Source organism: Cervus elaphus, chromosome 26 (assembly GCF_910594005.1).
Source record: "Cervus elaphus chromosome 26, mCerEla1.1, whole genome shotgun sequence".
NCBI lineage: Eukaryota > Metazoa > Chordata > Mammalia > Artiodactyla > Cervidae > Cervus > Cervus elaphus.
In genome coordinates this window covers 27,342,567-27,359,713 of record NC_057840.1, presented here as the reverse complement: position 1 = coordinate 27,359,713, position 17,147 = coordinate 27,342,567, and the positions used below count along the sequence as shown (strand labels likewise).

Here is a 17,147-nt window from a genome sequence, read left to right as displayed (position 1 = left end):
TTTCCAGGTGAATAAGTCAGGATGTGGCAGGAACGCCACCGGGCAGCTTGGGTTTGCCTCTGCCTGCCACCTCCTCCCCCCTTCCCTTGGCTCTTGGATCCTCTCCTGCACGTTTGAAATGAACAAGTAGCCTCACGTAGAGCTCTTCTGCAGATAGGTTTACAGATAATCCTTGTCACGTGGCCCCCGTGTTTGTTTACTTTGTTTTTCTTTGAACTTTCTATGTCTCACTCTCCTGCTAAACGTCCCCTTTCCTTTAGTCCCTTGAACTAGTGCTGCTAAGAACCCAAGCACCAGTAGAGTAGCTGGTCAGTGGTGACTGGAGTAGACATTAGAGGCAAAGCTGCGGCTAAGAACCCAGGAACCAGGCAGGTGCTCCAGAGAGATTTGTTGAACAAGTGAGTGGATGGATCCAGATGGCCTGGGCTCTAGGCCCAGCCTCGCACAGGGACTGATCCCATAACCTTCCCATGGCTCAGTCTCCTCATCTGTAAAATGGGGAAATCATGAAACAGTCGCACAGGGTTGTAAAGTACATGAATGAATAAGGTGCCTGAACTAGTCCTGCATCAGGGGGAGCTTTTCAACCAGCTCTCAGCTCTTTATTATTTGCAAGCTCAGAATCAGAACACTTGACATACAGACACAATAGTCTGTTGTAATAGAAACTAGAAATGTCACTTACACATAAGCCCCTCTTCAGGCCACTGGTTTTCATTTTCTCCACCCCACCCAAACTGACCCTTCCTTCTTGGCCCAGTATTTTCCTTGGATCTCCTATAACCCCAGACACTCTGGTTTTCCTCCTGCCTCAGTAGGCATCTCTCCTTAATTGCCCTTGTAAGAGCCTTCTGGTTTATTCCACCTTTTCTTTTTTTTTAATGTTTCATTTTGAAATAATTACAAATTCACAGGAAGTTGCAACACAGTATACAGAGAAGGCCCCAATTCCCTTCCCCTAGTTTCCTCTAGTGGTAACATATTGCATAACTGGAGTGAAATATCACAGCCAGGAATATAACATTAACCCAGTCTGCAGCGCTTGTTCACATTTCGTCAGCTTTATGTATGTACACCTGTGTGTGCATCTGTGGATGCATAGTTGAGTGCAGTTTTGTTACCTGTTTTGTTTGATCACCACTAGAACTTCTCCATCACCACAAGGCTCCCTTATGCTACCCCTTTATGGTCACCATCCTTTCCACACCCTAAACCCCAGCAATCACTAATCTATTCCCCATACCTATACTTTGGTCATTTGGGAATAAGGTATAATTGAATATGTCGCCTTTTGGGATTTTTTTTCCCCCACTCAACATAATTTCCTTGAGTCAATTAATAGCTGATTTCTTTTCATTGCTGTGTAGTTTTCCATGGGTGAATGTAATGCACTTTGTTTAACCACACCACCCTTGAAGGGCATTTGGGTCATTTCCAGTTTTGGGCTAAGAGTAAAATTTCATTGAACATTCATGTATGTATATGAAATTGTGTTATTGTATGAACATAAGATTTCATTTCCCTGGGTAAACAAATGCCCAGAGTACAATCATTGGGTCATATGTTAAGTGCATGTTTATCTCTTTAAGGAACTGCCAAACCATCTCCCAGGGTGGCTCTAACAATTTTACATTCCTGCCAGCAATATATGAGATCCTGTTTCTCTGCTTCACTGGCATCTGTTGTTAATACTTTTTCTTTTAGCCATTCTGGTAAGTGTGTAGTGATATCTCATTGTGGTTTTAATTTGCATTCCCTAATGGTTAATGATGTATCCATCTTTTCATATACTTATTTGCCATCTGTATGCCATCTTTGATAAAATGCTTTTTAATATCTTTTACCCATTTTCTAACAATTTTTTTAAACTGTTGAATTTTGAGCATTTTTTTTCATAATCCAGATCTAGACTGTTATTGAATATGTTGTTATTCAGTCACTAAATTGTGTCCGACTCTTTGTGACCCAGCCATGAAATTAAAAGACGCTTGCTCCTTGGAAGAAAAGCTATGACCAGCCTAGAGAGCATATTAAAAAGTAGAGACATTACTTTGCCAACAAAAGTCTGTCTAGTTAAAGCTATAGTTTTTCCAGTACTCACGTATGGATGTGAGAGCTGGACTATAAAGAAAGCTGAGTGCTGAAGAATTGATGCTTTTGAACTGTGGTGTTGGAGAAGATTCTTGAGAGTCCTTTGGACTGCAAGGAGATCCAACCATTCAGTCCTAAAGAAAATCAGTCCTGAATATTCATTGGAAGGACTGATGGTGAAGCTGAAACTCCAATACTTTGGCCACCTGATGCGAAGAACTGACTCATTTGAAAAGACACTGATGCTGGGAAAGACTGAAGGCAGGAGGATAAGGGGATGACAGAGGATGAGATGGTTGGATGGCATCACTGACTCAGTGGACATGAGTTTGAGTAAACTCCTGGAGTTGGTGATGGACAGGGAAGCCTGGCGTGCTGCAGTCAATGGGGTCGCAAAGAGTCAGACATGACTGAGCGACTGAACTGAACTTTGTGACTCTGTGGGCTGCCGCACACCAGCCTCCTCTGTCCTTCACTATCTCCTGAAGTTTGCTCAAATTCATATTACTTGAGTCAATGATACTATCTAACCAGCTCATCCTCTGTCACTCCCCTTTCCCTTTTGCCTTCAGTCTTTCCCAGCATGCGGGTCTTTTCCGACGAGTGGGCTCTTTGCTTCAGGGGCCAAAGTGTTGGAGCTTCAGCTTCAGCATCAGTCCTTCCAGTGAATATTAGGGTTGATTTCCTTTAGGGTTGACTGGTTTGTTCTTGCTGTCCAAGGGACTCTCAAGAGTCCCCTTAAATATGTGGTTTATAAATACTTTCTTCCTGTTTTAGCTTATCTTTTCTTCCTCTTAACAGGATGTATTAGTTTTCTCTGGCTTCGGTAACAAATGCCCGCACACTTGGTGGCTTAGAGCAGCATGGGTTTATTCTCTTATGGTTCTAGAGGCCAGAAGCCCACTCTGTTTCACTGCCCCCCAAACCAATGTGTCAGCAGGGCTGTGCGCCCTCTGGAGGCCCTAAAAGAGAATATATTTCCTTGCTTTTTCCAGCTTCTAATGTGACAGTCCTTGCTTGGTTCATGGCTCCTTCCCCCATCTTCAAAGCCAATATTGTAGCATCTTCAAATCTCTCTGCTTCCATTGTCCCATTGCTTTCTACTTTATGTGTCAAATCTCTCTCCACGTCTCTCATAAGGACAGTTATGATTGCACTTGGGGCCACCTAATAATCCAGGATAACTTTCCTATCTCAAGACCCTCGAGAGATATTTGATGGATGAGCACATGATTTGTCTCTCTTGTGCACCCCAGCTTATGTGTCATCCTGAACTTATTTTAACTTTCATTCTCTGTGTGACGATTGCCTTAACTGTGCTGGTTCTTGCTGTCTCCTCCCTCCCCACATGTCAGTCCTCCTCCCAGCTTTTCTTCCTGTAGTAACCTATGGTGCATTCGTATATTTATTTGTATATATGCACCAAACCTTGGAACTCTGCAGTCTTTCAAACTTTGCGCAAACTGGGTATGCTTTAACTGTTTTTACAGAACTGGGACAGAACTAGCCCGTGGGTAGTACATGACCCAGTTCTGAAGAACGTGTTCTTCCGGCTTCAGATACCGTCTCCTTCCATCTCTCCTGGCCCCAGCTTTATCCCACTACTCCGGATGCAAGAGAAGTATCACATGGTCCCACAACGTGCCTCTCCTTTCACCACTGTTGGCCAAGTGAAAAGTGTCAGTTGAGCATGTTTGAAGCAGCTAAGGAACCCACGCTAGCCCCATGATAGGGTTATTGCTGGGAGCAGGAGGCTAGTGCAGGAGACAGAACACACTGTTTTCAGCAAAGCCTTCAGCTTGGCACTTTATATGCCCTGTGGTAAATGCCTCTGCTTCAATAGGAATGTAGGCTTCTAAGGTGTCTTCCAGGCTGCCCAAACAGGAAATGCTATGCCTTTCTAGAAACAGCTATACTTGGGCTCTTTAAACCATAGTGAGCTGGAAATGACTGCACACTAGTCCACGTTTCAGTTTCTCTCTCACCTGTGGTGTCAGGGCATCCCGAAAGTAACCTGTCTGTTTTTGCTCTCTGCCTGAAGAAGTATTCCTTAGCGGTCCTGGGCCCCAGAACTGCTGGAGCTCCTTCAGCCACCAGTGGTGGTTTAATCGCTAAGTCATGTCTGACTCTTTGTGACTCCATGGACTGTAGCCCACTAGGCTCCTCTGTCCATGGGATTCTCCAGGCAGGAATACCAGAGTGGGTTGCCATTTTCATCTCCAGGGGATCTTCCCGACCCAGGAATCAAACCCGCATCTCCTGCATTGCAGGCAGATTCTTTTACTGCTGAGCCGGCAGGGAAGCCCATTCCGTCAACCACAGGGCTGGAAGAAAAATGGACAGCTGGTGATGGAGGGGTGAATCTGCAACTATAATGATTGGTTTACCATCCCTGGGATGGTGGCGGAACTGTGCCTAAACTTACTTTTCTCATTAGTATTTTTCAGTTGAGCTATATTTCACATGGGTTTCCCTGGTGGCTCAGCAGTAAAGAATCCACTTGCAGTGCGGGAGCCGCGGGTTTGATCCCTGGGTCAGGAAGATCCCCTGGAGGACAGCATGGCAACCCACTCCAGTGTTCTTGCCTGGAGAATTCCATGAACAGAGGAGCCTGGCGGGCTACAGTCCATGGGGTCACACAGAGTCAAACATGACTGAAGTGACTTAGCATGCATGCACGCATATTTCACATACAGTGAGACGCACAGGTCTTAAATGTATTGTTCATTCAGTTCTGAATGATGCAGACATCTATGTAAGCCACACCCTTATCACGATAAAGTTTTCACCTCCCCAGATTTCCCTGTGTCCCTTTCCAATCAAGCTACACATCCCTGTTCATGATGGAACCACTGTTGCAATTACTTTCATCATAGTTTAGTCTGTTCTAGTCCTTCACCTGAAGGGAATCATACACTGTGTGTGCTTTTGTGTTTGATTTCTTTTACCTTAGCATGTCTGAGATTCATCCACATTGTTGTCTGTATCAGTAGTTTGTTTCTTTTTCGTTGCTGAGTAGTATTCCATGGTTTGTTTACAGTTCTTTTGTTGATGGACACCTCTGCTATTTCCTATGTTTGGATATTATGAATCAAGCTGTTATGAACATTCTTTTACAAGGTTTGTTTGTCTCTTTGCTGGACACATATTCTCTTAAGTAAGTACTTAGGAGTGGAATAAGCTAGATGTTCATAGGCTCTATGTAGGTTTACTTCTTGGGGTTTCCTAGGTGGTAAACAACCTGCCTGCTAGTGCAGGAGATATAAGAGATGCATGTTTGGTCCCTGGGTCGGAAAGATCCCATGGAGAAGGAAATAGCAACCCACTCCACTATTCTTGCCCGGAGAATCCCGTGGACTGAGGAGCCTGGAAGGCCATGGTCCATAGGGTCGCAAAGGGTCAGACACGACTGAAGCACACATGTGTGTTTACTTCTTAAAGAAACTTCTAAAATGTTTTCCAAAATGGTTGTGCCAGTTTTGTATAGAGTGCTCCAAAGCCATTATTATCTCACTTAGAACAGAGACTGTGGGCACAGGGAGATATGCGGTCTGGTCACCCTGATGCTGTTGGAACTCCAGAGGATGTTTTCTGTGATTTTTAAAGCATCAAAAAGATTAAGCAAGTGGAATTTCAACAAAGAAAGAATTTTGATAAAAGACTTATAAATGTTACTTCTTCTTCCTGTTTACAAATACATATGTGCTGAGCTGTGCTGATTCACTTCAGTCATGTCCGACTCTTTGTGACCCTATAGCCCATTAGGCTCCTCTGTCCATGGGATCCTCCAGGCAAGAATACTGGAGTGAATTGCCATGCCCTCCTCCAGGGGATCTTTCCAGCCGAGGGATTGAACCCGCATCTCCTGCATTGGTTGGCAGGCAGCTTCTTTACCACTGTGTCACCTGAGAAGCCTGTACTCTTCAGAAAAAAGTGCATAGTTCAGGTCAGTTCAATAGCTCAGTCGTGTCTGACTCTTTGCGACCCCATGGACTGCAGCACGCCGGGCTTCCCTGTCCATCACCAACTCCCAGAGCTTGCTCAAACTCATGTCCATTGAGTCGGTGATGCCATCCAACCATCTCATCCTCTGTTGTCCCCTTCTCCTCCTGCCTTCAGTCTTTCCCAGCATCAGGGTCTTTTCCAATGAGCCAGCTCTTCACATCAGGTGGCCAAAGTATTGGAGTTTCAGCTTCAGCATCAGTCCTTCCAATGAATATCCAGAACTGATTTCCTTTAGGATTGACTGGTTTGATCTCCTTGCTGTTCAAGGGACTCTCAAGAGTCTTCTCCAACACCCCTGGCAATATAAGAACAAGGGTCAAAAGTAGTCTTTGATCAGTTCTGCTTCCAATAAAAGAAAAATCCAGGGAGCTCAGGACCTATGATGGGGGTTTGTTCTTGAGTCTCTCTCAGTACAGACACAACAGAGAAGAAAGGCACTGAATACTGAAGTATGTTTTAGAAAAGGGAAAACTGAGCTGCGTTTCCTTGCTCTGATGTTTGTTCATGTGTGTACTCCTCAGGCTGCCTGTTTCTCTCGTCTTTTCGAGTATTGAACATCACCTGTCAGATTTTCCACTTTGTCTTTCAGGCCAAAGATGCCCTAGACAATACTGAAGTTCCTGTTGGCTGCCTTATGGTCTACAACAATGAAGTTGTGGGGAAGGGGAGAAATGAAGTTAATCAAACCAAAAATGTATGTGAGTTGAATAGTATAATTGCAAACATATGACAGTGATGGTAGACGTGGAATGGATTTCTCATGGTTAGTGGCAAGATGAATCTGTGTAGAGTTTGGTGACCATCAGTGGAAGGACAGTTTCCTGAAATCTTTTAAAATGCCTTTTTTTCTGATTATAAAAAGTGATCCATACTGATTTTCAAATTTTTGGATAATTCAGAAAAATTTAATGAAGCAGTAAATTCTTTGGGTCTGATTTTCCATTTCATAGAGCTTTACTTTAACATGAGTAAAACCCAAGAGGGGTTTTATTGCATCAGAGTGTCCATACAGAAGAAATGAGTCCATCTCCATTTTAAGAAAATGTAATATCTGGAAATTCTACTTTATAAGACATATCAATTTAGCTCATATTGTATCCTTCAGTGAGGCTTCCCTGGTAGCTTAGTTGGTAAAGAATCTGCCTGCAATGCAGGAGACCCCGGTTTGATTCCTGGGTTGGGGTGATCTGCTGGAGAAGGGATAGGCTACCCACTCCAGTATTCTTGGGTGTGTAGTACCTTTAATTATTGTGTTCCTCCTAGTCAATTAAAAAGTCACCCTCAATTGATAGCTGTGGAGATATAAAAGGATTGTATAAAGAAAGCTATTCCTATATCAGGTAATTTGGTGGAGTACAGTCTCCACCACCTGCTGTCTCTGAACCTACAGGTACACGTTAAAAGCTTTCGTGACTTTATTGTGGCTAGGTTGAGAAGTTATGAATTAAGAAAACACTTGTTGAATGTGGTATCACCACAGCGTGTTACAGTGAGTAGAAATGAAATCTTAAGTTTTAGGATTATAAGAAGTGCCCGGGGGACTCAAGGATAGCTTATAATCTTAACACCTCTCACGTTGACTTTGATCTTACTTGGGAGCCAGAGAACAAGCTGGGGGTGCTATGAGGACTCTCAAGTTCATTCATCACACCTATCAACAAGAAAACTCAGATTGGGTGAAACACAAGCAAAATAGGAACCCAAATTCACAAAACAATTGTTAGGTGGACATCAAGATGCCCGTAAGATATGTAATAAGCCATGTGTGTGTATGTGTGTTAGTCACTCAGTCGTTTCCAACTCTTTACAACTGCATGGAATGTAGCCCGCCAGGCTCCTCTATCCATGGAATTCTCCAGGCAAGAATACTGGAGTGAATTGCCATTTACTTCTCCAGGGGATCTTCCTGACCCATGGGTCAAACCTGGGTCTCCTGCATTGCCGGCAGATTCTTTACCATCTGAGCCACCTGGAAAGCCCAATAAGCCATAGTACACCAATTAGTGAATCTACAGATACTTATTCGGGAGTAGAATTTTGTGCTTTAAATAATTATCATATCTCCCTGTTTTTTCAGTACAGTGTCTTTAACATGAGAAAGTCGGATGTCCTAGCAACATCTGTCTAAACCCCCAGTGACCTGAGTTTCTTCCACACCTTGAAATTAACCTGGATTTATTTTTTGTATTCTGTGCTCTTTAGAAGGTTACCCTACAATCAGAGTATAGAAAGACTCTTGACCCCAAAAGAGAAGACCTAAGTCCTGCTTTTGGCTCTGCTATCATTAACCTGCCGTCACCACCGCCATCACCTCACCCAGCTGTGTGTCTTTAGTAGCCTCCTAACATACCTTACTTAGCTTCTGGTTCTTCAGCAGTAAAAGAGTTGATTGAGATGATTTAGGTCAGTGATTATTTCTTGAGAACTATGAGGACAGTTGATTCAGTAATTCTGAACCTGATTTCTAAAAAGCACCCGAGTTGGAGGAACTTTGCTTTATTTTTAAGCTCCCCAGTTCGTTCTCGTATGCAGTCAGGTGGGGGAACCTCTTTGGCAAAGAACCTTCCAGCTCTGAGTTTATCATTCTGGGCCAGCAGGGCTCCCATCTGCCTCTGGCTTCCATGGCCCCTTGGCCACTGTGCCAGCACTTCCCACAGGTAAATGAACACCTTTCTGTTTGCCCCACTGAATTTTATGCTTCTGGAGGACAGAGACTTTTTTCCCCACAGAGTTTAGTTCAGTGGCTTGTACATAGTCGCCACTAAGTGTAAGTTTATTGATAAACATGATTATCATGAATACTATAAATAGTTGCCACATAGCAGAGTACATTTATAGTGTTATGTGTGACTGTGCTGCATATAATTCATATCACTTTATGAGATGTAGATATCGGAATTACATTTGGGGAAACTAAGGCTTGGAAAAGCTATGTAACTTGCCCAAAGCTATACAATTAGTAATGTCACAGTCGGGATTCAGACTGAAGTATGGTTGATTTCAAATTTTATGCATTTCTCCAATACTCTACTGCTCCCATAAGGTATCTGAAACTGATACCAAACCTCTGCTTCTCTCTAGAGTCTGCCAGTATATAAGATCTTATCCCAGAGAAAATGTTAAGTGATGATATCCCAGTGATGACATTCTAAATATAGATTTGTTTAGAGTAAGGTTAGTGACAGTCTTGAAAACATATTTGAACCTAAAGCATGTGCTTATGAAATTTCAGATTCCTTGGAAATATTCAGGAACCACAGACATCTTTTTTTATTTGAGACTTATCTCTCTGGTATTTTAATTGAAAGAGTGTCCCCTAAAGTACTTAGCTACTTAACTAAAAATAGAGCACTAATTCCTGTGACATCTCAGATTAGGTATCTTTTATCGGCAAGGCTATGGTACTTGAAGTAGGAAATACACTGTCAGCTGCTAAGGGTGTCCTGAAACCTTTATTTGCTGAAATGTTTGCAGAAACCATAGGCTGGTCTCTCATATTTACTTTGGAATATTTGTCAAATACTGTTACATGTAGTCAACGAGGTCAGTGCAGGCAGCTCTCTTTCCAGGCGACTCGACACGCCGAAATGGTGGCCATTGATCAGGCCCTAGACTGGTGCCGTCGACGCAGCAAGAGTCCTTCCGAAGTGTTTGAACACACGGTGCTGTACGTCACCGTGGAGCCGTGTATCATGTGCGCGGCTGCTCTCCGCCTGATGAGTATCCTTTGACTTCGTACTCGTCTCGGGGGTGGGAGGGAGGCCCCTCCCACCAGGGGGCGTAGCTTATATGTATACATCTGAGGGGCCGGAGGGAGGCTCCTCCCACAAGGGGCGGAGCTTATATGCATACATGTGGCTGATTCACGGTGTTGTACGGCAGAAACCACCACAGCCTTATAAAGCAATTATACTTCAATTAAAAAAAAAAGTCAAAGGCATCAGTGTAAGACAAAAAAAGTCCAGACAATGTCAAAAAACAAAAAAGATTCTACTATGTGAACACAGAATTAGGAAACAACTTTTGGAATTTGTACTGTACACAATACAGTGTTCCTTGGCCAAAACATTTTTTAAGAAAGGTTTTTGAATAATGAAGTTTTTTTTTTTTTTAATATCAATAAACTATAACAAGTGAGAGCAAGAAACGCTTCAAGCTAACTTAAACTGTCAGGTAAAGACAGAACATAAATCAGACTATTTAACAGTGTACATAAGAAAAGACCTGAAGAACACGCACCTATTTTGCCTTTGGTGAACAGATTACAGGTGACTTAAAAATTTCTCTTTCTCTGTTTATAAGTTTTTATTGTTTATTTTTGCCATGAATACCTATTACGTAGAAGGCTTGAAAAATTGTAAGTCAGAAGTAAATACAAAGTGAAAGTACTTATGATACTATGTTGCTGTTCAGTGGTTCAGTCTTGTCTGACTCTTTGAGGCCCCATGGACTGCAGCACGCCAGGCTTCCCTGTCCTTCACTGTCTCCAGGAGTTTGCTCAGACTCTTGTCTGTTGAGTCATTGGTGCCATCCAACCATCTCACCCTCTGTGGTCCCCTTCTCCTCCTGCCCTCAATCTTTCCCAGCATCAAGGTCTTTTCTAGTGAGTTGGCTATTCACATCAGGTGGCCAAAGTACTGGAGTTTCAGCTTCACCATCAATTCTTCCAATGAATATTCAGGGTTGGTTTCCTTTAGGATTGACAGATTTGATCGCCTTGCAGTCCAAGGGACTCTCAAAAGGCTCCTCCAGCACCACGTTTTGAAAGCATCAATTCTTTGGTGCTCAACCTTCCTTATGGTCCAACTCTCACCTCCATACATGACTATTGGAAAAAACCATAGCTTTGAGTATATGGACCTTTGACAGCAAAGTGATGTCTCTGCTTTTTCATATGTTGTCTAGGTTCGTCATAGCTTTTCTTCCAAGTAGCAAGTGTCCTTTAATTTCATGACTGCAGTCACCATCCATAGTGATTTTGGACCCCAAGAACTGTAAACTGTAAATAAATGGGAAGTTGATACAGTTATAGCTCTTTGAATTGTGTCTTTCACAGAGTAAGTGACACAAATACTGAATACAGCAAGTTAGCCTCTAAAGATATTTTTAAAACTTGTTTGATAATTCAGCAATTAGTTGTTGACTCACGCTAGCATATTCTTATGTATTTATTTTGGTTGTTGCTGTTCAGTCGCTCAGTTGTGTCCAACTCTTTACGACCCCATGGACTGCAGCACGCCAGGCTTCCCTGTCCTTCACCATCTCCTGGAGCTTGCTCAAACTCATGTCCGTTATTTTGGTATATGGGTGTAAATCATTTAATCACTAAAAATAATAGAAAGGGCTTTGAGTGTGATAAGACATAGAGTTTCCACTTTGTAAACTCTCTGTCCATCGTGCCGTCCAGAGTGGCTCCGTTTTAGTCTGGTTTATTCTGGGCCACAGTTATATTTGCTTGAGGAAAGAACAGAGGAAAAATCTGTTATTTTGAAGAGGTGAAAATCTCTGGATTAAATTCCTGCCTCCCTTCTGGCTCCAATTCTCTAGTGATTCCAAAATACCTCCTTTAGGAGAGGCCAGAGAGAGCACCAAGCTGCGAGCATTTAGCAAATACACATTCAGTCTCCACTCCATTTGCAGTTGTGAGATGTTAATTTTTAAATCCTTTAAACCTCTTTCTTTTGTGTAACTAGATTGTGAAGTGAAGTGAAAGTTGCTCAGTTGTGTCCAACTCTGTGACCCCATGGACTATCCAGTCCATGGAATTCTCCAGGACAGAATTCTGGAGTGGGTAGTCTTTCCCTTCTCCAGGGGATCTTCCCAACCCAGGGATTGAACCCAGGTCTCCCACATTGCAGGTGGATTCTTTACCAGATGAGCCACAGGGGAAGTCCAGAATACTGGAGTGGGTAGCCTATCCATTCTCCAGCAGATCTTCCCAACCCAGGAGTCAAAGCAGGGTCTCCTGCATTGCAGGCAGATTCTTTACCAACTGAGCTATCGGGGAAGCCTAAAACTAAGTTATATTCTAGAAGGAACTTCCTGAATTAAAGGGTGCTTAGACCTAGAGAAAAACCTCTGGTCTGGCATTGGTGAAATTTGAACCCATGACTCTGAAGAGACTGGAGCCTAAATCCAGCACCTTAGACTGCTCGGCCACGCTACTTGATTGCAAAACTGAATTTTTAAGACTAAGCCCAAGTTTAATTATTTTTAAGGGTAGCGTGGGTTTCCTCTCTAGGATAGCTGTTATAACCCACCCTGGTTTCGCCACAATACGCACTTGAACTGCCTGTTCTCTGTAGAACCTTAATTCTTTCTCAGGAATCCCGCTGGTTGTCTATGGCTGCCAGAATGAAAGATTTGGTGGTTGTGGCTCTGTTCTGGATATTGCCTCTGCTGATCTACCGAGTACTGGGAAACCATTTCAGGTAACATGAACTGTTATACTTTCTCTTTCTTTCTAATTACTCGTATCTCACCTACGGGCTTGTGGGTAATTAGCGTGTTGTCATTATACGAAGGACCCATGACTAAACCAGGTGTGTGCTGGGAGCCTCTGGTCAAGGTCATGGATGCCTCAGTGTAAGATGCAGGTAATCATTTCCAGGTGGGTACTTAGATGTGTTAATGAACAGAATCCCTCCAGAAGGAGAGTTCCAGCCTTCCAAGCTCTCCTCTGACAGTCTTCACCAGCATCATCAGCTGTGTGTGAGGACCCTACCACTATGGGCCTCTCCCCTCCACAGGTGTGCCTGGCTCCATGCTGTACCAAATTTGCATTATACTTCGGCTGTGCTGCTGACTATAGCAGCCATTTACAGTGAATGCACAATATTTTTCACAAAGTCAGTTGTTTTGCTTGATTGCCCTGTACTAATTTTGGCATCTAACAATCAATACCTGATTTCATTTTTTTTCCCCCCTGCCTTTTTGATGTTGAAATTTCCCCCAGGCCCAAGAATCCACTTAGAAATTCTACTTTCTCTTTAACTTTGACGCTTCTCCCAGAGTTTTCATGTTTAAGGCTATGAGCAGAAGGAATTTGAAATGAGTTTGGTCTCTAGACAAATACCAGTTCTCATAAATTGGTTTGATTTTTTTTCTATCTAAGATATAAGGTTAATCCTAAAAGTATTATGCTTTAAAAAGAAAAGGACTTAACAAATGCTGGACATGGTGGGTAGTTAACAAAGACCTTAGATATTCTTGGGAGAATATTAAGTACCTATGAAGGGCTAAATTTGGTTGAATCCCAATGAGAACAAGTTTTGGAAAACATTCTATTTTGAGTTTTCCCAGCTGAACATTGGCTTTCTCAACAAGCCCTGCACTTTTGAGAACAGATGACTTTAACATCACATCAGAAAAGAAATCGTCACAGGATGGAGAGTAAGCAGTACAGTTAGCTTGATCATTAAAACAGTCTGCAAAGTGATTTGCCTTCTTCCAGTTGCTTCTATCAGTAACTCAGATTTTGCTTACATAACTCTTTGCAAGTGAATTGCTGACTCTGTACTTCGTTTATGAGAAAGATCTGAAGAATTCCTCAAAACTTCTGCGCTGAACAAAGATGAGCCGTTAGATATCAGACATGGGTGGAACATTTCTGTCCAATGTGCCAGTGATGTTGCCAGTGACATTACCAGTGACTGCATCACGTTGTGCACCTTTGAAGGGTCCGCATCAAGTCCAGACTCCTTCAAAGGCCTGTGTATTTTGACTTCATTTTATTGCTTTAATTTCTTCCCTTGTACTCCCTTAATAATCACCCCACCGCTATCAGCTGGTTGTCTTACGACCTAAGCTTATTCCTGCTCTTTTCCTGAGATGATCTGCTCAGTCTCTCTAAATATTCTCTAACATTAAGTTTCATCCTCCTACTGTTATCCCAATTTCTTATTCTTTCACATGTTGATCTTTTCTCTGAAAGAATCAAAGGTAGAAGAAACTGAACACTTAAAAAAAATCCTCTGTAGTAAGGTTCGACTAGTTTTTTCTGTAAAAAGCCTGAGAGGAAATATTTTAGCTTTTGTGAGCCACTAATATCCTTGTCACATTTTTGTTTTAAACCCTTTAAAATATGAAAACCATTCTTAGCTGACCATTTCTAGCTGTGGACTGCCAACCCTAACCCTATAGAATCAAACACTAAATGGGCCCCCTGGTAAAGAACAGCAGATAAAAATAGTGCCCAGTGAGCCCTCACAATATGCCCGGTGTTTTAATTAACAGGGGTTATGTTATCTAATCTCATTTTGTTGTTGTCATTGTTCATTTGCAAAGTCATGTCCAGCTCTTTGTGATCCCATGGACTGCAGCATGCCAGACTTCCCTGTCCTTCACTATCTCCCAGAGCTTGTTCAAACTCATGTCCACTGAATCAGTGATGCCATCCAAGCATCTCATCCTCTGTTGCCCCTTTCTCCTGCCTTTGGTCTTTCCCAGCATCAGGGTCTTTTCCAGTGAGTCATCAGGTAGTGAAAATATTGGAGCTTCAGCTTCAGCATCTGTTCTTCCAATGAATATATTCAGGGTTGGTTTCCTTTAGGGTTGACTGGTTTGATCTCCTTGCTGTCCAAGGGACTCTCAAGAGTCTTCTCCAGCACCACAGTTCCATAAGATCAGTTCTTCAGTGCTCAGCCTTCTTTATGGTCCAACTCTCACATCTGTACATGACTACTGGAAAAACCATACCTTTGACTATCTAATCTCATTTAATTTTCACAAAATCCTTTTGGGTTAATTGCTATATTTACCTGTATTTTACATATGAGGGAACTGAGGCATAGAAAGTTGAAGTATCTTACCCAAGATCCCATAACTAGTAGGTGTACTGGGATCACACAGTTAGTTGATTGAAAAATAATAATGAGTTGGTTAGAGTGATGTTTAATTGAGGTCTTTTTTTTGGAAATATACTTCCTTACTGATTTTCCTAATATCCAGGAGGTGCATTAACGTTATCTGAACTATGTTTACATAATGATGTATGTGTTGCCGTTTTTATGGAATACAGCACACATTTTCCTTGGCCTTTGTTCATTCTTAGCTTTCTTATTTCATCAGTGCACCCCTGGATATCGGGCTGAGGAGGCGGTGGAGATGTTAAAGACCTTCTACAAACAAGAAAATCCAAATGGTCAGTTTTCCCCTGCTGTGTGCACATACTTAATCGGTATGAAGCATGTCTGCGTGGGCCTACCTCTTCATTTTCTCTTTCTTTTCTATTCTTTTCACAGCACCAAAATCAAAGGTTCGAAAAAAGGAATGTCACAAATCCTGAACTTGTTCTAATGAAAGACTCATGCCCCTGGGACGACATTCTTGGACAGAAAGCTGTTGACATCATTGAAGCATATGTTTATATATTGTCCATAATTCACGGGAAAATGTTTTCTCATCATTTGCTCTGTTAAGGGAACAAATGAGCACTTTTTAAAAGTCTGACAGTTGCAAACAACTCCCAGATTTTCTACAAGCTGAAAGACCATTTTTAAGAAGGGGAAAAGTTAAAGATTGAGGTTTTAGAAATTAGTAAGCAGTGCCTGTTCTTCATGCCTGGTCCAGGAATGCACTGACTTTCAGAGGATGTGTATCCAGACTCAGTTACTTGCTATGTCTGCCTGGAGAGCATCACCCTACACACACCTGCTCCAGGCCTTTCAGACTTGGGCCCTTTGTTCTTGGCAGCCTCCATGTTCTCCCAGGTTGTGTGTGTGTGGGGGAGGGAGACTTCCTTGGAAGTTGTATTAATATATGAATCATATACATATTGGACCATGATTTTGTGGTCCTTAGAAGAGATTTTTGCTTTTATAAAGCATTTAGAGAAAATGCATACTTTTAAAACACATGTTCGTCATTTAACAGCATACTGCTATCATAAAACCTTATTCATGCCTTCTGTGAGGATGAATAGTCTTAAAAATAAAAGAAATGCCTAAGTGGATGACTCTTTCTTTGTTATTGAGCAACTCTACTGTGCCAGGCTCTGTTTGTTCACTGAAGTGAAAGTTACTTGGTCGTGTTCGACTTTGCAACCCCATGGACTGTAGCCCTCCAGGCTTCTCTTTCCATGGAATTCTCCAGGCAAGAATACTGGAGTGGGTTGCCATTAGCAAAATGAAGTATCCTGCCCTCATGGGGCTCCTAGTCTAACAGGAGGAGACAGACAATGATCATAATAGATTATACAGTATGTTCAGTTCAGTTCAGTCGCTCAGTCGTGTCTGACTCTTTGCGACCCCATGAATTGCAGCACGCCAGGCCTCCCTGTCCAGCACCAACTCCCTGAGTTTACTCAAACTCATGTCCATCGAGTCGGTGATGCCATCCAGCCATCTCATCCTCTGTTGTCCCCTTCTCCTCATGCCCCCAATCCCTCCCAGCATCAGGGTCTTTTCCAGTGAGTCAGATCTTTGCATGAGGTGGCCAAAGTACTGGAGTTTCAGCTTCAGCATCAGTCCTTCCTTCCAGTGAACGCCCAGGACTGATCTCCTTTAGGATGGACTGGTTGGATCTCCTTGCAGTCCAAGGGACTCTCAAGAGTCTTCTCCAACACCACAGTTTAAAAGCATCAATTTTTCGGCGCTCAGCTTTCTTTATAGTCCAACTCTCATATCCATACATGACCACTGGAAAAAGCATAGCCTTGACCAGACGGACCTTTGTTGGCAAAGTAATGTCTCTGCTTTTTAATATGCTATCTAGACTGGTCATAACTTTCCTTCCAAGGAGTAAGTGTCTTTTAGTTTCATGGCTGCAATCACCATCTGCAGTGATTTTGGAGCCCCCCAAAATAAAGTCTGACACTGTTTCCACTGTTTCCCCATCTATTTCCCATGAAGTGATGGGACCAGATGCCATGATCTTAGTTTTCTGAATGTTGAGCTTTAAGCCAACTTTTTCACTCTCCTCCTTCACTTTCATCAAGAGGCTTTTTAGTTCCTCTTCACTTTCTGCCATAAGAGTGGTGTCATCTGCATATCTGAGGTTGTTGATATTTCTCCTGGCAATTTTGATTCCAGCTTGTGCTTCTTCCAGCCCAG

General features: G+C 42.6%; 1 protein-coding gene across 3 annotated transcripts in view; it reads left to right on the top strand.

Moving 5' to 3' along the window:
• Positions 1 to 17,147, top strand: part of ADAT2 (adenosine deaminase tRNA specific 2) — a 32,753-nt gene that overhangs the window by 10,119 nt on the left and 5,487 nt on the right. For 2 of the 3 annotated variants that reach the window (XM_043888448.1, XM_043888447.1), the window contains 4 exons: positions 6,686 to 6,790; positions 9,666 to 9,816; positions 12,421 to 12,527; positions 15,166 to 15,274. In XM_043888448.1, the coding sequence (XP_043744383.1) occupies positions 6,686 to 6,790; positions 9,666 to 9,816; positions 12,421 to 12,527; positions 15,166 to 15,274 (472 nt within the window). Of the gene's footprint in view, positions 1 to 6,685; positions 6,791 to 9,665; positions 9,817 to 12,420; positions 12,528 to 15,165; positions 15,275 to 15,338; positions 16,049 to 17,147 lie in introns of those variants that run through there. The other variant, XM_043888449.1, reaches the window with a different exon arrangement.